At 41.2% G+C, this 24,556-nt stretch overlaps 1 protein-coding gene across 1 annotated transcript in view; it reads left to right on the top strand.

Moving 5' to 3' along the window:
* Positions 1-24,556, top strand: part of GUCY2C (guanylate cyclase 2C) — a 79,428-nt gene that overhangs the window by 23,545 nt on the left and 31,327 nt on the right. Inside the window, exons 7-15 of the mRNA XM_020787967.3 lie at positions 679-811; positions 3,964-4,099; positions 5,796-5,884; positions 6,753-6,864; positions 12,931-13,012; positions 13,638-13,743; positions 15,712-15,774; positions 16,303-16,374; positions 23,187-23,291. Coding sequence (XP_020643626.3) covers positions 679-811; positions 3,964-4,099; positions 5,796-5,884; positions 6,753-6,864; positions 12,931-13,012; positions 13,638-13,743; positions 15,712-15,774; positions 16,303-16,374; positions 23,187-23,291 — 898 coding nt within the window. The remainder of the gene's footprint in view (positions 1-678; positions 812-3,963; positions 4,100-5,795; positions 5,885-6,752; positions 6,865-12,930; positions 13,013-13,637; positions 13,744-15,711; positions 15,775-16,302; positions 16,375-23,186; positions 23,292-24,556) is intronic.

Raw genomic sequence — 24,556 nt, 5'->3', positions numbered from 1 at the left:
ACAGCAGTTTCCACAGCTGGAGCTCCACACATGTACAAAAACTGATGCCAGCCAAATGAACCAGACAACCACTCTTGAGGAAGAATGCAGATTAATAGCTAGGAAGATACAAAAAGATTGTAGCCTATTTATTCAGAAAAAGTTCACTGAGTAAGATTTACTTCTGAGCAGATATTTTAGGATTGCTACTGAGGAGCTGTCATTTTGCCACTTGTAGTTCACACTCTCTGTGCCCAAATCATTGTCCTTTGATGGTTTTTAAGTGCCCCAGGTGCTGCCTCAGCCAACAAGTTATCTGAATCCCCTTTCACCTTTTTAATTCAAACTAAACATGTTATATGTTTAGGTCTAAATCTATTAGTCCAAAGCAGAGTAAACTCAATTGCTGAATAGTGTATGACTCAATATTTATGTAACTTCCATTGATTCAAAGGGTCTGCTCTAGTTGGGTTTACTAATTAAATTTAAATTTATGAAGCCAAAGGCTACAAAAAAATGGTGGGGGTTTTAATAAGAGAAATATCCTTCTTAGTAGTAGTCCCTTGACTAAGCAGAAGTCCAATTTGTGATTCTACTTTCAGAACATTTTAATCATAATTTATTTCTTGGCTAAATAACTTGCATTTATTGCTGATCTTACTTCTTGCTATGTTTAGGGAACTTGTGCTTTCCTTTCAGCAATATGTACTATGAAAATGCCATCTCATATGAATATATGCGACATGTCCTTGTTGTGACTCTGACTCCATCGAACTACAGCTCTGTTTCAAATTATACCGGGTTTCCTGTGGATCTTGAAAAACTCTATTTGGTAACTGTTTACTTGCTTATATGTCTTTTGCCACACTGCCCTGCTTACCAAAGTCTTTTTGGAATTATAATTAATGCAGGTATCTCAATACATTTACACATAATTCTTCTAATGCAGTGGTTCTAATAGTAAAATATCACTAAACAACAGTGAAGGAATAGGGTAAAGTAGCTTTTCGTTGGCTTTTTTGCCAGATCTTGCTGAAAGATGCTTTGTACGTTTTCCTTTACAAGTTAACAAAAATGCAGACTTACAGGACAAATCACAGAAGCCTATGGGTCGTCATGGCTGACATTAGCCCAGTAAAGGGTTAATTACAGAATGAAACCAGATGATCATTGACAATACTTTCTAAAGTAATTTGGGTATCTAACTAGGTTTTATTTGTTGCAATAATACCAGGCAACTCCAAAGCTTATTAGTTTTCTATAAGAAATTTTTATTCCTACATAGCTTCTGTGTTCCATATTTCAAAAATAGCAAGTTCAAAATATATTGAAGATGATAATAAAGTTGTGAGGAAAAATTGCAGGCACATATACTTGAAATCCAAAAGCCTTCCACTTATGTAAAACTGTAGGCACATAACTTAAAATATATAAAGATGGAATTTAAGTTGTAGGTATGCACTGAGAAACATAACATCTGTTAAGAGTAAAGACTGTTTTGAAGGTAAAAAGAACAATGGGAATGTTTCAATATATTATAAAATTCTAATACCTTATAGCCTAATAATAAGGCATATTAAAACAGCAAAAGACAGAATATATTTCTCTTACAGTACTGAAGTTTTAAATTGTAAAAATATATGAAATGAAAAGCATTTCTTAGCTTTAAGCATATTAAGACACATAGAAAAACATTTCTAAACAGAGCTCACCCATGCTAGCTATTCTAAAATCCATTGTTTACTCTCTGGAGCTGTTTCCTTATCTATTTCTTTGCATAAAATACGTATCTCTTGCAGATGCTTTTTCCTCACTGCTTCTTCTGATTACAAGCATAAAAAATCACTGTTTATTTACAGTATATTCTCAGTTTCATTTTTACCTAACTCACTATGAGGCAGTGGCTATGTCCATCTGTTAGCAACAGTTGTTTACTTTATCTGCTTCTCAGCAGATAAAGTTTAACAGTTTGGTGTCACTGAATTACTAGAACACCTGGACAGGGAAAAAGAAGGAAACAAAAAAGAAACAAGGAGGAAATTGGCAATCTCTGCTTGTTTACAGCTTAATTACAGTAGCTCTTCTGAGGTTGCATCATGTGCTGGCTACAAAAAAGCTGTGTTAACAAGCTGCAAACAAAGATTTTCTATGTGGCCCATTAATTTGAATTGACCAGTGGAAACCCAAACTCTTTGGTGTGACTTCGTGCTAGTGAACGCAAGTGAATTTGTATTTCCCTAGCTGTGTAATAGCATCCTCACATAGTGATTCATATTGTTTTCTGGAAGGTTCATAATGTGTGTGATGAAGTCATTTTAATCTGTTAAAACATTTCATTTACTCATGATTTTTTAAATGGGCACAGGCTGGGAGAAGATGGCTATCACGTACATAGCTAAGTGGAATGCCTCTTTCTGCTCAGCTTCTGCACCAAGGCGTGTACTTTTAAGGTTACTAATGGATCTCTGAAGTCAGGCTGTAAAGTCTCCCCAAGCCCATACTTTTGGCTCAGTGTTCCTCTATGATGTCAAAGCAGATCAATCAAATGAAAGCTGAAAGGATTAGGATCCCACAGTGAACGTAACTTTGCACACAAACAATTTGAGTATAATCTGTTGCACTGACAAGTCCTGGTTACTTCACTGGAAAAGGTAAATCTCTATCCATTGCATAGTGGGGATCAACTGTTGTTTGGCTTGTCTTTTCCCAGAACTGTTCTATGCAATAGACATGGCCTCTGAAACAAATCTTGTTCTGTTCTAATTCCTGTTTGTATTCTATCTATTAAATGGTAAGCCTTTAATTTGAACTGTGAACATATCACAGTCATTATCAGGCAGTATATGAATGTAGAGATGGATGGATATATGATATTTGAACTGTGGAGATATCAGAAATATGTGTGGTTTGATTATGAGATTGAGCATTATTTTGTGTTCAGTTTTTAGAAGCAGGTAGATCGACATTTCTTTGAGGGACATCAAAGAGACAATATATTGTTTATTTCTTATTTGAAATAAAAGAGCCTCATGGCGCAGTGGTTAAACTGCTGTATTGCAGCCAAAACTGTGCTCACGACCTGGGGTTCAATCCCAGGTAGCCGGCTCAAAAGTTGACTCAGCCTTCTATCCTTCCGAGGTTGGTAAAATGAGTACCCAGCTTGCGGGGGGGGGGGGGCAATGTGTAGCCTGCATAATTAACTTGTAAACCACCCAGAGAGTGCTTGAAGCACTATGGGGCGGTATGTAAGCAGCACGCTTTGCTTTTGCTTTGCTTTGCTTTATTTATTTTTATCCTGCATTTCTCCCCTAGTGGGGGCCTAAGGCAGCATACAAAAATGTTAAAATCAACAATTAAAACAAACCAATTAAAATTTAAAACAATAGCATACAAATATTTTTTAAAAAAATTTAAAACGTATTTTTAAAAGATTTTGAAAGCTCTCCCATTTCATTTACCTCTTGATTTCCCAAAAGCCTCTCTAAAAAGATGAGTTTTCAGCTGCTGGTGGAAGGAAAGATGCTATCTGCACCTCTTGAGGAAGTTCTATACTCTGGAGGCCATTGCTGAAAATATGTGGTTGTTTCTATCGCCTGGACCTGAGCTGTAAAGGGCTATGTAAAAGGTTATGACTGGCACTTTGAACAGGGCCTGGGAAAAAAACAAGTGGCCAGTAAAGCAGTTGTAACAGGGAGATCCCAGTAACTAGCTCCAGTCAAGTGTCTGGCTGCAGCACTTTTCACCAGTTAAAGCTTTTTAGCAGTCTTCAGAGGCAACCCCACGTAGAGCACCTGCCAGTTATCCTAATGGGAGGTAATCAAAATGTGTGGTGTCCCTCAAGGAAAATACTGGGTGCAGTCTCCTACCATCTTTTGTGAGAACAAAGGTTTAAGACCTTAAAGAACTAGTTGAAAGAAGCAGAAATTCTTCATTCATAAATTATGTGCTGCAGTTTATGTTATTTCGCCTTACCATCTCTTCTAGTTACAAGATGACTTCATTGTTGGGTACCTAGATGCTGTCTTGCTCTTTGGTCATGCCTTGAAAAAACTTCTCTTTGATAAACAAGAAATTGAACCTCCTATGTTCATTGAACACTTCCGGAATGTCACTTTTCAAGGTAATTACTTACATACATATTTTAAATTATTAATGGAGTATATTGTAGGGATTAAAACAGAGTCCAGAGAGACCCTCACAAATAATGCATACCAACTGTCCTAGGAGAGGATTTCTCTAACATTTCATATTTTCTCTGCAACCTACATTTGAGCCCCTAAGCAAGTTCAAACATGTTTATGAGCAATCTAGCCCTTTTTTTACCAGATTACTCATAAACATGTTCAAACCCACTCATAAACTCAAACATGAGCTGCAGGGGAAAAATGATATGTCACAGAAATCCTTCCCCTAATTGATGTTCTTCCCTCTCATTTTTCTAGGGTATTGCCACCAAATGCAAAACAACAACAACAAAATAACCCACTAAGCAGTAGCATATTTTCTTAGAGAACATATAATACAGTATCAATAGGTAATCCCAAATAACAGTAGATCCACAGTATCAATGTGAATTTGGAAGTCGATAAGTTAGAGAAATTCCAGTGATTCAGTGATCTGTTCTAGGTGGGACTAACATTAGATTTTGGACAATATGTTTGATACATTGAATAGCCATACTCTGGCTGAAATTCTCAGAATAGCAAACGAAAAGTTATAAATGACAAAGGACAAAGTCAGGCCAAATTCCTTGAAGAAAGAATTCCATTGGCAGAGTGCCACTATTTCTACCCATATTATCTCAGATCATGATTTATGGGAATGGGGGACTTTGACAAAGGCCTTTATGACAATAGGAGCGATTGCCAGCCATGTTTATGCAGTTGGCCATGGTTCTTTCCTATACTCACACACCAGGCTATTCAAAGCTTTGGTAACAATCCTGTACCCATGTACCTGGGAGTAAGCCTGTGAGGGAGTTGCCTCTGGTGCCCTGAATGGGCCATCTGATTTTGCCCAGTGCCCCCTGGAAGGCCTGTCAGATGGTCAGACCACTGGTCCTCACATGGGCACCTGGACCGGTTAGCTCATCCAGGGGAAGGAGGCAGTTGGAGAGAAGGAGGTCAAGTGCCTGGGAAAGGATAAAAGGGCTGGGCTCAGTGCGCAGTTGGGGGTCATAAAGTTGAAGGGGACAGAGGGGGAGATCGAGACTGAGTCAGGGTCAGAGGAGGCAGATGCTGGATCTGGGGCAGAAAAGGGTCCTGGAGCAATGCTGTGGAACAGCCTGTCCCAGCCTAACTGATGGAGGACTTCTTTGAATATATCCCCTGGAGGGACCCCAGGGGGAATAAACTTGACAGCACTTAATTAGTATGCTGGCTAGATAGCTCAATGACTTAGGTATCTGGCTCTGAGGCCATAGGTTGGGAGTCTGATTCTCCACTCGGTCTCCTAGGAGAAGAGCCAGCTTGTATGGACTTGGGCAAGCTGCAGAGTCCTAGGATGCCCCCCAGAAGAAGGGAACGGTAAACCATTTCTGAGCACCTGAAAAGGGTCACTGTAACTCAGAATTTACTTGACAGCCTCTTGTTGTTGTTCAAGAAACTCACTGCTGCCCCCAGACACATACTCAGTCTGAGCTTTCATGAAAATCATGATCCTCACTTCAGTGGTCTCTCCAACCAGAATATTCTAATTTATCAGCCACTTCCATGCTACCTTATGCAGATTATCATGCTTGCTGTTCATATTGCTTTATTGCAGTTTTAGGGAAATGATCAGTGTGCTACCTGTGTAACCTTCTATTTTTCTGACAGGTATTCTTGGTCCTGTAACCCTGGACGAATTTGGGGACATTGATGTTACTTTTACCATGCTGTACACATCAGCAGACAGTATACCGGAAGTAAGCACACTGATGAGGCCAAACTATGTGTCTAGCATTGAAGCAAATAACATTTTTTTCTCCCAAAGTACTATTTAAAGTTTATGGTATGGAGAAAATGGCTAGATACTGTAATAGGCAGCTATTGGGTAATGACTGACATCATGGCAAAAGCCCCTCTTCCATCTAACTACACAAGTGTATAACTACCAGACACTATTAATTTCTAAAAATCATATATCCCATACTCATATTTGAAAAAATTATTTGGAATCGGTGTTACTCATCTCCAGAGATCATATGTCCACCTCTGAAACTCTGAGTTGTGCAGTAAAACAGGGATCACGTAATTCATGTAATTACTAATAGTGTGAATGATTTTTCAGAAATTATAGGCAAATACAACTTCCCGAACACAGTGTGTGTGTCTGTGTAAGGGTTGTTGTACATCGCCCCTACCATGGTTCTGAACAAAAACTGAACCTTCTGCTATAGCTAGTGCATTGAAAGTGATGCTCTCATTGTCAACTACTACAGGAGAAGACATTGAAAAGGGCTGCTATTGTCCAGGTCTAGATCACACCCCATGGCTATGATCTGCTGCTAAAAACAAATCATGCAGCTAATAATAGTGTATAAAACATCACATCTGCGTTAGTCCACAAAGTGGGATATTGCTCTTATTAGCTCCCATGAGAAATGTTAACATCAGATGAAATAATGTACTTCAGATGAACAGAAACGATGTGATAAATACTCAGATGAAAAAATAATGGATTTTCCTGGTAACTGGAAAATTTTTAGAAGGCTAAAAAACTGGAGGATCTGTGTAAGCTTGGGGAAAGGACAATGACAGTTTTCTTTCCTTTCCTTAATTTTCTCATTCCAGTTTAGGACCCTCCTGCAATATGACACGCATCTCAACAAGACAATATGGACGGCAGAGAAGCCACACTTTATCTGGGAAAAAAACATGCTGCCTAATGATACACCTAGCACTGGTGAGATTGGTTTCTTGGAAAGGGGTTTCCACAGAGTCTAGTGAGCCCCTGGGGCAGGAGTGGCCATTCCTTAGTGGTCCAGGTGCTGAACATACTCATGCATGGATCTTGAAGGGCCACATCTGGTCCTGTAAGTCTAGTCTCCCGTCAAACAATTTTCTGTTTTTCAAATGTAGAAAGTCTCCTTTTGCCTTCCAGCAGCCAGTTTTTTTTTAAATTACTTAAAACGAGTTGAGAAGCCCAGGAGTCTTGCCCCCTCCAAAACATGACAAAGTTGCACCCTCCTAGAGGATTGTAATGAAACGTTTAAAATGTATTGTTTTTGTTTTAAATACATTTTGGGTGTGTGTGGTGCTGCAGAGGGCCCAGGAAGTCCTGGGGGGGCTACACTTGGGCCCAGAGAGGCTGCACGTTGCCCACTGGGTGATGATTATGTTTGCACTAGGGTCATAGTGAAAATCCATAATTTAGTTTTATCTTAACCAAATATCCCTCCCTCTCTACCTCCCTCCCCACTAGCCTGAATGAAAGAGAAAATGTGTGCGTTCAAAGAAAGGAAAGAGACACCACGTCTGCCCTCTGTCTTATTTGATCATGAGAAGGACCAGCTTAACCGTGGCGTGCACACTCTGTGCTCAATGGTCAAAAAGGAGCAGGCTGCAACAGTCACAGCATCTGGAGGTGGGGGGGGCAATCCCATCCCCACAATGAAGAGGAAGAGGGCCTGCAAGCAGTGCCTCTGTTTCCAAAACCCCTGATTCTGAGGGTTTTTAAAGTCAGGCCTCTAGGAGGAGTGATAAAATTTTATGCTCTAGCCTTTGATCATAATGCTACAAAACAGAGTCACTGAACGAAACAGATCAGGAAAAAACCCATCACTCTTGGAGGGCACACTCTTGGTGTGTGTCCTAAGCTTGTCTTCTCTAGCTGTCTCAGTCCTCTACAGCTTTCCCCTCCTCAGACCACCTCTCACCCTCTACTCCCTAGATCTAAGTCCCCCAAATTCAATAGGATCCCCGCATCCTAGCTGACTGTTCCCCCTCTAGCCATTCCTCCTCAACACTCTTCTAAACTACAGAGCCCATTTCCTCACCATGTCCTCTCTCTTTACTTAAACGGGCTCCCTGTAAAAGAAGGCCTGATCTTCCCTCCTTTTTTGTGTCCAGGGCAACTCCTATTTTAAAAAAGAGTGGCTGGGGGAAGCTCTGGCTTTGACAATTATCTGTGGTTAGGCATTTTGAAAATAAAGCTTGAGCTGCTGCTGGTGTTGCTCCGTTGCTGGTGCTAATGGTCAGTAGATCCTCCTCCACTTCTTTAGGGGCAGGGGCAGGGCTTCTCCAGGTGCTGCCACTGGCAGCATCTCCTCCGGGCACAACGTATACATGCCACGGCCATACCAGTCCTTCTCATTACTGGCGACAGAAGATAGGCATGAAGCAATATTGTCCTCTTTTCTTTCTTTAAAAGCGTAAACGTTATTTTTCTTTGGGATGAATGGTCTGGTATTCAGTAGAATACTGTGGGGAGAGGGCACTTTCTTTCCTGCCTCAAGCCGCAGGAAACCTTCTGCAGAGCATCCCTGAAAGTGAACAGGGCTCTGAGGGGTTGCCATTCATTTTCCTAACACTCACCAGTAGGATTTCGGCACCCTCTAAATTTTTGCACCGTGGATATAGCCCCAGTGACAATGCTGATGTTAAAGATTCCATGCTTTGAAAGAGTCTTAGCATCCCCAGACTCTATTATCAGGAACTTTATGCAGGTACTTTGTCATCCATTTATCCATTTTCACCAATTCCTTCTTTATCCTCCCAGGGTCAGCAAAAAAAGAGTATAGAGCACTTACTGTATGAACAGCTGTTGTTGTGGAAACATTGTAGTTGCCTGTAGGAAGCAACTTGAGAAATATTGTTTGGAACGTTAGAGTGTTCTTATGGCCAAATATTATCCTTCCTCATAATACAGAGTTCTTTAGTCTCATTATAAAATATTAGAGGTAAATAAAATGATCATATTATTATCTCTTGGTACTGTTCTTTGGGTTTAACCATAAAAATTTGAAATCCTCAAAATAATTAAAGATGTTTGGATGGAACTGTTAGGAAGTGGCTTTGAGTTCTCCCTTTGTATGTGTAACAGCTTTTCAGAGACTTGAAATCTGTATTGTACTGTACTATATTATACTATAATGACATGACTTCCTGTGCTATACAGGCACATTTTTAGTGTCTTCCCATGGTTTCGGTTCAGATCAGTTATGTCACTTACGTATACCTATTCTGGAGCGCTAGCTGACAGTGTTGACAAATGTTGCTGGACTACAGCATGTGTTTATGGTTTGGTATGAACTACTGGTATGCTCGTACCAAACATAGTAAAACACATTGGCTTTGTCATATCTGTATAACATTTTGAATTATTTTGCTAAAGGACTCCAGGAGAATAACAACAAAAGTGAATTATGATAGAACAAGGAGCAGAAATATGATCTGGGGATGTGTGATGTGAGGCACATATCCCTGTACTCAAATCTCCCCAAATTCTTTGCAAACTTTACTGCAAAAAGGGAGTTAAATCAACCCGCCCACCCCTTCTGTCATATACTACTCAGATTTGAAACAAGAGTATCTGTTTTCCATTCATCTAGCCTCAAATATTACTGATATTTCAGGCACCTGAATGATGGAATTAAGCTGTTAATATTCCAGTCTATTTCACTCCAGAGCAGGAAGTAATTACATTACACAATTGCTACCATACAAAATTTCACTTTCAGCATAGTCTTAGTTCTGTAATTTTAAAAATTCCCATTCCTTTTCAATGAATTTGAAAGGCACTATTCTTTAATTTACCTAGATAAATTTTAATCTGTATCCAAATTAAGTTAGGAATAAGGAAATATCTTGGTTCTCTGTGTGATTGCTCTGTTTCTCGTTAGAAAAATTGTTGCACTTATCTTTAAATTATCTCTGCAAATAAAATGAACTATAAAATATAATTTAAAAAACAAGAGCAAAAGCTGACACATATTGAGGAGACAGGGTCTTATATTTCAATACCATGTGTCAAGATTATGGCTATGTCAGAGAAGCTCACGCTAACCACTGAACCACACTGCCCAAACTTTCCTGGTGTTGGTAAATTCCAGGAGTGTCAGCTATGCTGATGGCTGGGGAAACTCTTCCTGTTCTGTACCCTTCCCAACACTTTAAGTCACTCTGACTTCTCAGTGCTCCAGAAAGTTAGTATAAAATTCACCCAGTTAAGTGTTTTAGGTTATACACCAACCCTGTCAGGTAGGAATAGCAAAATACCCATAACAATGTAAAAAGTCTAGTAGGTGATCAAGGTAAGGCCTTCTTTTCTACCATCTTTTTCTAAAATAACAAAACAGCTGTAATTTTCTAAATTTGAAACTGTTGCAAAAAAGGTAAAAAAGTATAAAGTTTCAAACAGTATCAAAAGATAGTTCCAAATGTGGTTTTAAAGTTGTGGAACAAATAAGCATTCAAAAGGATCTTGAAGCAATTCCAAAACAGTTACTATAAGAAATTAAGAACGCTGACTATGTAAAGCTAATACTCACATTCAAGCAGAATTCCAGCATGCTTCCAGAGTATGCGTAAAGTACAAAGCAGCAGGTTAGCATAGCATTCTCCCCAAAGAGACTAAATAACACTAAACAAACTCTCTTTCCATTTTTATAGTTATCATTCCACTTTTTAAACCTTTTCAGGGGATGCACCATTCAGGTATCAAATCATCTTGAACCTTCTCCATAGTAACTTCGCTATTTCCCCTTCCCTTCCCTGCAGCTGAAACCAGTTCTATTAATTGGCTTGTACCAGGAGTGAATTATAGCCCTAGAAATTCCTCTTGCTGGAGATAAGACACAGAGGGCAGAGCTTCTTAGTTAATGGGCAGTTTCTTCCCCCTCCCCTGGCCTGCTCCCCTGGGCATAAGCTAAGAGGCCTGTACTATATTTTAAAGGGCAAGTGAAACCATCATCTTCCTACTTCCCAGTTTCTTGACACATATGTAATTAATTCAAAATCTATGAAATGTGTTTTTATCCATTTTATATAAAATTTAGAAATGCAATATCATTATAAACATTTGTTTTACGCACTGTGCTGCCCAGGAAGCTGAAGATTCTCCTTTAGATACACAGCTGGAGTTATGAGCAATTAAATTAATTTTGGCCCCAACCAGGCACCTGGAAAAACGTGGGTGGAACGTAAAGCAAATTGTCACTTCACGCGATCCAAGTCTTATTGCGCTTTAAAATGGCAACCACCACACCCCATTTTAAACTGCAGTAAGGCCTCCTCTGTGGACACTTGTGGGAGCAAGAGAGTCCTCCTCCGCAGGGCTTCCTTGTCTGGCAGGCAGCTGGATGGTCCCCCTGCCATTGGAAATGGATGAAAATGTATAACAGCAGCAGCTTTGAAGGCTGGGGAAGACACAACCATGTTGCTGCCAACATGCTCCTCAGCTGCTTCAGCCACCACCATCATCCAATTTGAAACATATATATTTAAGGCATGTGGAAGCAGTTTTGCTCCAATTTGCAGATAGCCCACAGTGAGCGTTTTACTGTGGGTTATCTCTAAAGGTGCACTTCCGGCCATAGCCTCTGTCCTTCATGATAGATTTATTTGTGACCACAAGATGGCAGCAGCATATCAGGAATATAAAATATGCTGTATTGTTTCTGAATTCTGTTTCTGTCAGCATGTAATTTTGTTTAAAGTGTGCTTGGAGCCATTTAGTGTTCTGTCACTCAGCTTCAGGTGCAGGGCAGGAAAGCATCATGTAACTTGCCAAAGACATTTGCTGCTAACTGATTTATTTATTGTTGACCGAATGTCCTGCCTTCCTAGAAGATGAAGGACAAAAATAAAATAGGCTCTGGATGAAGTGGTAAATAGAGATTGTGGGCATATGCCAAAGAGAGCAAAATAAAGAATGAAAAACTTTCAAAATTGATGCAAATTATTTGAAAGTACTCAACAAGAATCATTAGGATTAGCTTATCGAGTGTTCAGTTTCTTTTCTCATTTCTCTTCACAATTTTGTGGGATTCTGAAACTTTACTAAGTGACAATGATATTTGATTTGTCTTTCTGCAATTATCACAGGCTTCTTCTCTATTATTGAATTCACTGACTTATTTTGAAGAAGTTTAGTATGACCACACTTGGGCCCTGGATACCTGAAGGACCGCCTCCTTTCAGTTAAGATCTAACCAGGGGCCCCTTTTGAAAGAGCCATCCCTTAAGGAGATAAGAGGGAGGGGTTGTAGACAAAGGGCCTTTTTGGCAGCTGCCCCCAGACTATGGAATGCCCTCCTGACTGAGATTCGTCTGGCGCCGACACTGATGACATTTCAGCGCCAGGTCAAAACCTTCCTGTTTCAGAAGGCTTTTAATTGAAATAATATCAGCTGTGGGTCTCATGGAAATTTTTAGAGTATATATTTTAAATTGCATTTTAATTATTTTGCCTTTTAATTGTATTTTAAATGTTGTAAGCCACCATAAGGCTTAGTCCCAGAAAATAGTGTACAGTATAAGATTGGAACCAAAGGCTGAAAACCTACGCACATTTCCTGAGAGAAAGTACAACTTAATTCAATGGGCTTACCTCTGAGTAGACATGTATAGGATTGGACTGAATAGCTCCCACCAGCCTTTTGCATATCAGGCAAAGTGCTTAAAATTCATATTGCTGCTGCTCTTGTAATTCAGAACAGGCTCTGAAACAATCTGAAAGGGAATCTGCATATGGATAGCAAATATCTTTCTCCTTATCTATTTTCTCAATCTATGAGTACTCAGACAGGCAAAACAGGTGAAGTATGAGGTGTTTTTCTATGTGGATTCCTCATCATATGATGCAGATGTGCATTAAATCTGATGAGGTACTCTCCACTACATGCTGACCTTGAGATGCTCATTGCTTAATGCCTGTCATTTTTGTATTGTGTACTGCATTCTCCTGAAATTCAGTGCTTCTTTTAAATATTCTTAAGAGTGATTGACTGCCAATTTCTTACTTTCACAGGCCCACACATTCTGACTATAGCTGTTTTCACCCTTACTGGGACAGTGGTACTGGTTCTGATCATCGCTCTGCTGGTGCTGAGGTACAAACCCCTTCCTCTCTCCTTTCTGGGCACAGGTCCACCATCTTTTATAAAATTTGCACTTTGAAGCCTTCCTTCTTCAAAGGCTACTCAGCACAAACTGGATTACATAAGCACCAACATTCTTTGCTCTGCCAGCTGATCAAGTCTCCAAAGTTAGATTTGCTGCCTAATCTTGCCTTATGTATTTCACCTACCTGGGAGTAAGGTTACTCCTTCTGTCTTTGCTTCCTTCTAGTCCTTTCCTCCCACCCCCAACACACACATTCTGACATGTAGATTTCAGTAATGGGGCCTTTTAAGGACAAAGGTGGGGTACAAACAAACAATTATTCTCCATAGGCTTCTTTGAGAAATGCCAATTGTCAATGTGAGTCTTCATATTAGTTTCACTGGGAGTATGATTAACATTCTTTCAGGTTAATGATAATGTTGAAATGACTCCCAACAGTTTGTTTTCAGCTTTAGTCAAACTGACATATTGAAACAAAGGTTCTCCTTGTTCATTGTGTGATAGCTAAATTCTTAAGTTCTTAATCTATCCAACAGTACTCTTCCAGATGCATGTGCTCCAAGAACTGCTAGAATAACTGCTAGAATGATACATAATTTTTATGATATGCAGGAAGTACCGACGAGCTAATGAACTCCGACAGAAAAGATGGTCTCATATCCCACCTGAAAAGATACTGCCTTTGGAGACTAACGAGACAAATCACATCAGTCTGAAGGTAGAGGCAAGAGCCATCTATGTGGCCATTTCATTTCACCATATCTCTGGTGCTGAAACTCTTCTGTATACCATTCCTTGGGCTAAGATGATGGCCCCGAAGATGCCATCCATAAAACCACTGAGACTAAAAAGGAACACAGGAAGCTGTCTTTTATTATTATTATTATTTATTTTATTTATATCCCGCCTATCTAGTTGATAGACCACTCTAGGCGGCTTACAACGAGGGATGCAACAATAAAAACAACAAAATTACATAAAAGAAAACTTTCGACAGTTGGGTTAAACCTTAGGAAAGAAAAGAGGAGGGAATCAGGAATTAACTAGGGGGAAAGGCCTGCCAAAACATCAATGTTTTTAATTGCTTTTTGAAAATACCCAGCGAGGGGGCCGCGCGAATATCAGGGGGAAGGTTGTTCCAGAGTCTTACACTGATTCAGACCATTGCTCTGTCTTGGTCAGTATTGTGAACTTTGACAAGCGCCATCACTTTAGAGGTTCAGGAAGGATTCTTTCCCAGCCCTAACTGGAGACCCCCTAGTATTACCTGGTGGTCTCCTATCCAAGTATGAAATAGACCCAATCCTACTTAACATCCAAAATCAGAAAGGACCTATTGCTTTTCAGGATGGTATAGTGGATTCCAGGTTAATATACGTACATTAACAATCTATCCATGACTGTGGTGGAGAAAGCAGTGGACTCTATTTCATTCTTTTCTTCTAGGCTTCTGCATTGTGATAGCATTACTCATCAAACACCCAGGCTTAGAACTGTGTGGGAAATGTACTTTCCAATGAAAAGTAGGCCCAGTCACACAGTCTGCGAAAGCTTGCCACAATCACATTTATTTGTTCTTGATACACCCACAAGTGTCTCTAAAGTGATGGCAGCAGCACAATTTTCTATCTGCACATTATAGATTATTAGAGGTGTAGAGTAGGAAAGGAGCCTTGCTGCTGTGGCTCTCTTTTGAAAGGTAAAATCTGGTGATATTTAAGTCTTCCACCAAAACTGTACAATAGGGGAAATCTCAAACTTTTTCCTTTAACCTCTTTGTGAGTACATGCCCACTGGAGAGCTGCTCCGTCTTCAAAAAAGGGAAAATGAAACTTCAACAGCTCTAAAATATGAGTTTGTTGCATCCCACCTATATTCATTCTACACACCCAAAAGAATGTCCAAAATTTTCTCTGTCCCTGTAGCAATGGCACTCATAACTGATGTGACATTTGGGGGAAGGTTTCAACTGATTTGCTTGGAAATACAACACTCTCCCTCACAATGAAAGGGCTACCTTGAGAGAGAGCTATGGCAGCTGAGTAACAAATATGAAATGAATATGCATTTATTGTTTACATTTTCATTTCATGCACAGAGGATTACAATGACATACAGTGGTGCCTCGCTAGACAGTTACCCTGCATGACAGTTTTTTCGCTAGACATTGGCTTTTTGTGATCGCTATGGCGATTCACAAAACAGTGATTCCTATGGGGGAATTTCACTGGACAATGTTTGGTCCCTGCTTCACAAACCGATTTTCGCTAGACAACGATTTTGACAGCTCCCTCTGCACTCACAAACAGGTGTTTTCAGGACCTAAGCTTCGCAAGGCAGCGATTTAAACAGCTGATCGGCGGTTCGCAAAGTGGCTTTCCTATGGCCAATCTTCGCTAGACAATGACGATTCTTCCCCATTGGAACACATTAAACAGGTTTCAATGCATTCCAATGGGGAAATGCTTTTCGCTAGACAATGATTTCGCTAAACAGCGATTTCAGTGGAACGGATTATCATTGTCTAGCGAGGCACCACTGTACATTATGGGAGCAGAACATTGTAGTCTGGCACCTCAATGAGCTATGGAATACGTAGGCATAACATTCTGCTTTCTGACATGCACTGGGTGGTTGGGCAGGATACAGAATTGAAGTCAGCTAATGCACTTTCATTGTTTATCAGATTGATGATGACAAAAGGCGTAACACTGCCCAGAGGCTGCGTCAAGGCAAATATGACAAGAAGGTATATTTTAATCCAACATCTCAGCTTTTTTCTCTAGAAGTGTTCTTGTGTAAGACAAATCTCTTAAGTGCCAGTCATAACTGTTACCACTTCTTTGAAAGCTTTGAGTAGATTAAGGGTGGGAAATTTTATTTTCCTCACAAGCATCTTCCTTTGACACCTTCTCAATATTGAGTAATGGATACCATGAAGCAACAGAAACAGTTTGGAAGGCCAGTAAGCTAGGTGTAGGATGAAGACTGCATGCAGCTGATTAAATAGATTTTTTTCCACATACATTTAGTTACTCCTATTCCACCTGCTCATATGTTTAGAGGATTGCATTTATTTATTTTTATTATGTAACTAATATCATTACATTAATTAAAAAACCAGCGCAATGTATTTTTTTCATTATTACCTGGGCTAAATATCAAGGAATTAATTTTTATTTCTAAAATGTAATATACTTACACAAATTTTGATGGTGTTGCATATGGACTCCTGTGGATCTGCTATTGTTTACCTCTAATTGTTCTCATTTTCTAGGTGGTCATCTTGAAGGATTTCAAATCTAGTGATGGGAATTTTTCAGAAAGACAGAAAATTGATCTAAACAAGGTAAATGCTGGACCTAAAACCTGCAGCCACTTTTAAAGGGGGGGGCAGTAAGTAATTACAGAGTGCTGGCTTGATAGCACAGTGAGTTGGAAATGAAGTGTTGGGTGTCTGGTTCTCCACTGTGCCTCTGTAGGAGGAAGGCACCCTGGGTGGCCTTAGGCAAGCTGCGCTGTCCCAGAAAAGTGAAAGGTAAACCACTTCTGAGTACTTTATGCTTAGAAAATCCTGAGAAGGATCACCATAAGTTGGAATTGACTTGGCAGTACAGTATTATTAAATTAATTACAGAGTACAGGATCCTTGTGTTCTTTCTTTTAGTCATCACCATATTGCAGATTTGATGCGAGAGGCAAGCTGGTAGCAAGTTAGTCTAGTTTTTAGGAATTATCCTGTTTAACAATGCAACATTTGCTATACATCACATATATTGTGAACACTCAGAATCTTCTAAAAGAACACCAGATGCTTGAACAGAGAGGTTCCAGGCGTAAGTGTACTCCTAAAACAGCTGAGTAGAGTCCAGGTAACCCAGCCAGGCAATACCACTTATCCTTTTCCCAAGTCTGTTCTAAAGAGCAATTAATTGAGAACAAACAAAACTCAGGCTAGTAATGGACTCAAGTAGCATCTCTGTGGCCTGTCACTTAATACTTGCAGATTTGCTGTTCAAGAGACCAAACTTAGGATTTTAAGAATTATTGTTTTATTATATATATAAAAAAGAATTTAGAGATATTCAGTTTGTTGCAAAAGCATAGCATCCCAGTACATTTCCGTTAATCAAAGCAGTTAGAATCTTAGCAAATTCCAGCTACAAAAATAAAATAAAAAACTCTAAAAATAGCTTAAAAGGTAGGCTAGGCATAGCCCCCCTTTCTCTAATCTTACTCTGAACTACATCCTTGCATAACAGTAAAAACTAGCTTTTGGAACTCAAAACTCCATCCTAAAATCCATACTAAAAATTATTCTAAAATCCAAGCTCTCTCTCTGTCTCCATTTTCTTTCATGCTGGGACCACCCTTCTTCTCTACTGTTCTGTGAAGTTAACCAATCAATATAAAGGGATGTCTCTTCACACTCCACCTCCATTTCCCACGGGATGTGCAGGTTGTGACAAACCCAGACCTACTGGGATCTATCACACAGTTACTAAGCTGCCACCAACCATTCCCTATAATAAGTCACACAGACCAGGGATGGATTTTTAAACAATAAAAGAATAAGGTTTATTTTAAATACAAACAGGGTAAATAAAACAATCAGGTGAATAAAATAAAGTAACGTGGCTTATTCTCACACACACAAGCATACAGTTTGGTTCACCTAGAACCTTTAACTTAAAGCACAGACCCTGAACCCATCAGTTCTGGCTAACCAACAGACCCCTGAACCTTTCAGGCTGGTACTCTGACACACAGTAGTACCCTGTCAGACACCCAGACTCCCACAACAGCTTCTTCTTCCCCAGCTGCTGCTTCGTCCCAACCCAGTGTCTCACAGTCTGTCTCAGCATCTCCTCTTCACCACACAGGCATCACATATTTATACAGTACAGCCCCTCCTCCTGATGTCCCGCCTTCCACTCCCCATAGGATGGAACTTTCCCTCCAAACCCATGACAGACAGGTAACATCAGTGCTGTTATGTAACACCTCCCCTCTTTAAAAGTTGTTTTGTAGGGGGAAAGCTAAAAGTGCTTTTCACCAAAAAACAACCTGCATAAAATACACAACAACATTTATACATACCATATAATACTTACATATACTTACACTCCAAGTTAACCATAGCAAATATGCATTTAAACATTTTACCATATACATTACATTAATTTACCTTTATTCATACCAACCAAATTCAAAACCAGGTACATTTTAACTTTTTGTTTTCATTATATACATATAGTCCATGTTCTTTCGCCGTCTTCAGTCTTCAGGTCTTCTTGATAAGGCGTCAGCAACACAGTTCACTGACCCTCTGACCACCTTCACTTCAAAGTCATAGTCCTGTAAGTTCAAAGCCCACCTCATAAGTTTGCTATTGTGGGTTTTCATCGTCTTTAACCATTGCAATGGTGAATGGTCAGTACACAGAACAAAATGTCTTCCCCAGATGTAAGGCTTGGCCTTCTGGATCGCGTAGACTATGGCCAAACACTCCTTCTCCACGGTTGCCAAATGTCTCTCACCTTTTTGAAGTTTCCTACTCAGGTAGGACACTGGATGCTGGTCACCATTCTCATCCTCCTGGCACAGAACTGCTCCTACCCCGCTGTTAGACGCATCGGTGTAGATGATGAACTCCCGGTCGAAGTCTGGAGCACGCAGGACAGGATAGTTGATCAACGCCTCCTTCAACCTCTGGAACGCCGCCTCACAGTCGCTGGTCCACGGGATGCGGTCATCAGTCTTCTTCCTCGTCCGATCGGTCAGCGGAGCCGCAATCTCGCTAAACCTCGGGATGAACTTTCTGTAGTAGCCCACCAACCCAAGAAATGATTTGACTTTTTTCTTGGTGTTGGGTCTAGGCCAATCACGAACAGCTTCTATTTTGGCCTCCAGGGGTTTTATCATTCCTCCCCCTACCATGTGACCTAAGTATTTTATTTCTGGGCTACCCAGCTGACACTTGCTGGCCTTTACTGTTAGCCCTGCTGCACTTAACCTCTGCAGCACTACCTCCAGGTGTATCAGGTGATCTTCCCAGGTATTACTGAAGATCCCTATGTCGTCAATGTAGGCCACTGTAAAGTCACTGAGCCCTGCCAAGGTCTGGTCCATCAGCCTTTGGAATGTGGCTGGTGCATTTCTGAGACCAAAGCTCAGGACTCGAAATTCATAGAGACCAAAAGGGCTGCAAAAGGCAGTCTTTTCTTGATCCCTGGGATCAATTCTTAATTGCCAATATCCCTTTACCAGGTCCAATGATGAGATGAACCGACAACCCCCTATGGTTTCAATCAGGTTGTCTAGCCTGGGCATTGGGTAGGCATCAGGAGTGGTTACACGGTTTAATTTCCTGTAATCAACACAAAACCTAATGCTCCCATCAGGCTTGTCCACAAGGACTATCGGAGAGGACCAAGGGCTAGAAGAGGGGACGATTATGTTCTCCCTAAGCATCTCGTCCAGCTCCTTCCGCACCTTGTCCCTATAGGGTCCCGTTACTCGGTATGGGGATACTGCCTGCGGGGGTGCATCCCCTGTGTGGATCCGATGCATCACTCCCTTCACTATCCCCGGCTTGTTGGAAAACACCTGTTGATATTTGCTAAGCAGCATTTTTAGTTCTTGCTGCTGGTCTTGGGTGAGTGCAGGACTGATATTGACCTCCTCTGGGTTGTATTTTACTTCCCCTCTACCCTCCCAGAAGGGTAATTCAGCTTCCTCACTCTCAGCTGCTTTTATCGCGAATAAAACCCTCTGTTCCCCTCTGTAGTAGGGTTTTAGGGCATTCACATGAACCACCCTCCTTGCTTGGTTCTCCTCCTGCTCTATTAGGTAGTTCAGGTCTGACATCTTGGAGATGACCCTATATGGTCCTGCCCATTTGAGCTGCAGTTTATTCTCTCTGCAGGGCCTAAGCCAAAGCACTTCCTCCCCTGGGTCAAAGTGCCTCTCTCTAGCTTTGTGGTCATACCATGTTTTCTGTCTGACCTTCTGAGCTTGCAGGTTTTCTGCTGCCAGCTCTAGATTTCTCCTTAGGTCATTCATCAAGGTGTCTATGTAAGTCACAACGTCTTGTGGGTCATCCTGGGTGATCTGCTCCCAATCTTGCTTGATCAAATCAAGGGGCCCTTTCACCCCTAAGTGTGCAGCAGACATGTCAGAGTGACCCCTTTGTAAGATCATGGGGCGATACTTTTCAGGTACCACCAGCTGACTTCTGATCCCATCTCCCCCTTTTGAGATATTCCTCAGGGTTTCTCTATATAAAATCCCCTTTTTCTCCAGAAATCTCACTGGGGTCTCAGGTGTTAGCTGGGCGTCAGTCACCTGTTCAAAACACTTTTGGAGAGTGGCGTCTGCCTTCTGCTCCTGTCCAAATCTGCTGTCTGTGGTTAAGGTTTCCACCACAGCTTCTGAACTCCCCTCTGCCTCCGTCTCTGGCTCATCATTACCCCCCTGAACTGTCCCTGTGGTGGCTTGTGAGCGTGTAATCACTAGCACCCGTTTCACATGTTCAGCCAGGTCATTTCCCACGAGCACGGCTGCTGGCAGAGTCGATGAAATCGCTATCCGCCAATCTCCCCTCCAGCCTTGAAAGTTGACAGGTACCTCTGCTACTGGCAGAGAGATTACCTGCCCCTCAATACCTGCTACCTTTATGCTCTCATTTGGGATTATAAACTCCCGGGGAATAATATCTGGATGGCACAGGGTTACCTGGGAACAAGTGTCCCGCAGCCCCCTATACTGACGGTCAAGTATTCCTACGTCCACCCCGGCTGTCTCAAACAACTGAGAATCTGTTTTTACCAGCAAGCAGCGCTTTACCTCCCCAAGAGGACCATTTTCCTCAGCCTGATCAGCATAGGTAGCTGTTCCAGACTGAGTAGTCATGGCAACAGGCTCCCTCTGTGACAATGAGCTTTGCTCTTTCTGGACACAGAACACAGCTTTTGGCTTGGTCCCACTAGAATTCTGAGGCACCATTCCTTTTAGCTGCTTCAATTTCTCACATTCTGAGATCAGATGACCCTTTCCCTGACAGAAATAGCATTTTCTAGGGTATTTGGATTCTCTCTCCTCTGGTTTCGGTTTTCCCTCCAAATTCTGAGGGCTTGGTTTCATGTCTGAGGGCTTCCCTTCACCATGGGCCCCTCCCCCTTGCTGGCTTTTTCCTTTTATTCTCAAATCCAGCTCCTTTTGCTTGGCCTCAAACTCAGCCCTGATCTGTAAAATTTCTTCCTCAGCCCTTGCTTTTATCTCTTTTACTTTTTCTTCAGTCTTATCTCTGATTTCTTTTAATTTAATGTCTTTTTGCTGAGTATATTTTTCAAGATCTTGCTCACTTTGTCTGACCTGAGCCTCATACTTTTCCTTCTTTGACATTTCTTCCACTGATAAATTGTTAATAAACTTATTTAGGAACTTCAATTCCAATTGTACCAGTCTAATTTGGTGTTTCAGTTCCATCTCTTTTATCCTCATGGCCATTCCCCTTTTCTTGGCATCTGCCTCTGCCTGACAGATTTCAGCTCTTTCTTTTCTTCTGATTTCCATTTCCCTCACCCTCAGTTCATGCTGTTGGGCTAGGAGCATTTTTCTAAGTTCTGGGTTCTGCTCTCCTGTGCTGTCACCCTGCACTGAGCCAAATTCATCCTCAGAACCTTGGTCAATCTGGGGGTCTTTCACTTCACTCATTTCGGCCATCTGGCTTCGAGTCAAGGGCATAATCCCCCCTCAGAACAGGCTGCTTTAAAAAGTCAAGCCTCAAAATAAAACGACCACTTTTTTTTTTTTTTTCCTTCTTGCCTCAGAACCAGCTCTCCCCAGAGATTGCTGCTGTTCTTCAGCACTAAATTTGCAACAGTATCGAGTCAGAGCCTACCCCCCTCTGCTGGGCCTCTCAGCTGGCAAGCTAGCTCACTGTTGCTACGCAGTTTTGCCTCAGCGTTTTCCCGCCAAAATCAGGCTGCCTCAGAGCACCTTAATCTAAGTCTCCCCAGTTGGCACGTTCTTCTACTAGTGCACCTCCCCGTGAGGTACACCTAGAAGATTACCTACGCGCCTCAGACTGTCCCTGACTAGACCCCCCTTGCTCTGGGCACACTTGCCAAGGCTTTGCTGGACCGCTGGACAACTGGACCAGTCGTATCCCACACGCTGGACACCAATCAATGTGACAAACCCAGACCTACTGGGACCTGCCACACTTAACTAAGCTGCCACCAACCATTCCCTATAATAAGTCACACAGACCAGGGATGGATTTTTAAACAATAAAAGAATAAGGTTTATTTTAAATACAAACAGGGTAAATAAAACAATCAGGTGAATAAAATAAAGTAACGTGGCTTATTCTCACACACACAAGCATACAGTTTGGTTCACCTAGAACCTTTAACTTAAAGCACAGACCCTGAACCCATCAGTTCTGGCTAACCAACAGACCCCTGAACCTTTCAGGCTGGTACTCTGACACACAGTAGTACCCTGTCAGACACCCAGACTCCCACAACAGCTTCTTCTTCCCCAGCTGCTGCTTCGTCCCAACCCAGTGTCTCACAGTCTGTCTCAGCATCTCCTCTTCACCACACAGGCATCACATATTTATACAGTACAGCCCCTCCTCCTGATGTCCCGCCTTCCACTCCCCATAGGATGGAACTTTCCCTCCAAACCCATGACAGACAGGTAACATCAGTGCTGTTATGTAACACAGGTGTTGTTGTCCTTTGTCAGGATGTTGTGTCTAGGCTCCTTATCGTCTCTGGCCAAGGCAGCTTCATGGAAAATTCCACTTCGCTCGAGGAGAAACAGCTTCTCGAAGCATCCAGTCATGCTAACACAGACCAATATGGATTCCTTCTACAACATTCCATGACTACAAATCCCATTCATAAATCACATTTTAGCCTTAATAACCTAAACCATGACATATATAGCTTTGTCTCATGGTTGAACTAGGAAGTAGTCGGAGACAGTGGCTGAGCAATGTTCCCCTATCTAGTGCAGGACATAGGAGGCCCATATGGGGTAGGGGATCAGGATTTAGTAAGATTTTCTGTACTGCTTAACCTTAGCATAATTTCAAACTTCACGCATTAATGCTTTTTCTAATATATACCTTATTTTCTACCCCAGCTTCTTCAGATTGACTATTACAACCTTACTAAGTTCTACGGAACAGTCAAGATGGATACTATGATCTACGGAGTAATTGAGTACTGTGAGAGAGGGTCACTGCGGGTAATTAGCTTTGTGACTCCCTAACTGACTGATACAGAAGAATGTCATAATAACCCATCAATGACTAGTTGGGATCAAAAGGGAAAGAAGGATAGAAAGCAATTAGCTCTTACTGAATGTAGCCAAATTCTCTGAACAAGATAATTATTTTATACATATGTCAGTTTTATTTAAGAACCATGCTAAGTGATCTTTTCTGGGGTCACTAGTAAAAATGCAAAGGGTTTACTTCCCTGTGATAAGAAGGATCAGGGCGGCTGAGTTCTCACACAACGCATAGTACACAATAGAGTACATACAGAGCCAGGTGTAAGACAAGAATGCTGGTGTTAGTTCAAACCATTAAAACAAAGACAAGCAAAGAAAAGCTTTGCCACATAAGGTACCCTAGATCAGAACTGAAAAAAGTTTTGCAGTATAACTCTGTGGCCATAGTGACTGGGAAATGCTGGGAACTGTAGTCTAAAAAGTGACTTTTCAAACCTGTGCCCTACACTAACAGCTAGAGGAGGATTCAGGAACATGTGGCCATCCCAGTGTTGGGCTGCACCTCCCAACAGCCATAGTCAACACAAACAATGCTGATGTTGGGCACTGAAGTCTAACAATACCTGGAAGGCGGAATGTTGCAACATATCTGAGTAGTGACTTTGCTTCATTGATGGTTAAAGCCAAACTAAGACACATTATACCAGTGTTTCCAAGGAGACTTGTTTTGGATCACAAGCAGTAAGCCTCTGAAATTTTTAAGAGGACAGAAATCTCACCTGGACCATAAGTGCTAGTGCTTCTGTCTTCTGTGTTGGGGAGATTGGTTTGTTTTGATTCTTAAGATCAGTCTGCCATATGATTGTTGAGGGCACTAAGGGACCTAAAGGGTCTGAAGGCTTTGCTTTTAATTTTCCGTATGTATGTATGTATGTATGTATGTATGTATGTATGTATGTATGTATGTATGTATGTATGTATGTATGTATGTATGTATGTATGTATGTATGTATGTATGTATGTATGTATGTATGTATGTATGTATGTATGTATGTAGTAAAATATTTTCCCAACAACAACAAAGTATCACCTCTGAGAACTGGGGAAAAGGGGTCTTGAGTGTTTCCCAAGAGAAGACATCTAGATCTCTACAACCTCAGAGAAAGAATTGTACTCAGCATTTTACAATGTGTGGACCTGGACAAGCACTAACTGTCCTTTGGCTGTTTTTTCATTGTCTTTTCAGTGAAATTTTTGTTTAAACCAAGGTGCTGTTT

Source organism: Pogona vitticeps, chromosome 5 (genome assembly GCF_051106095.1).
Source record: "Pogona vitticeps strain Pit_001003342236 chromosome 5, PviZW2.1, whole genome shotgun sequence".
Classification (NCBI taxonomy): Eukaryota; Metazoa; Chordata; class Lepidosauria; order Squamata; family Agamidae; genus Pogona; species Pogona vitticeps.
This window is presented reverse-complemented; position numbering and strand designations above follow the sequence as displayed.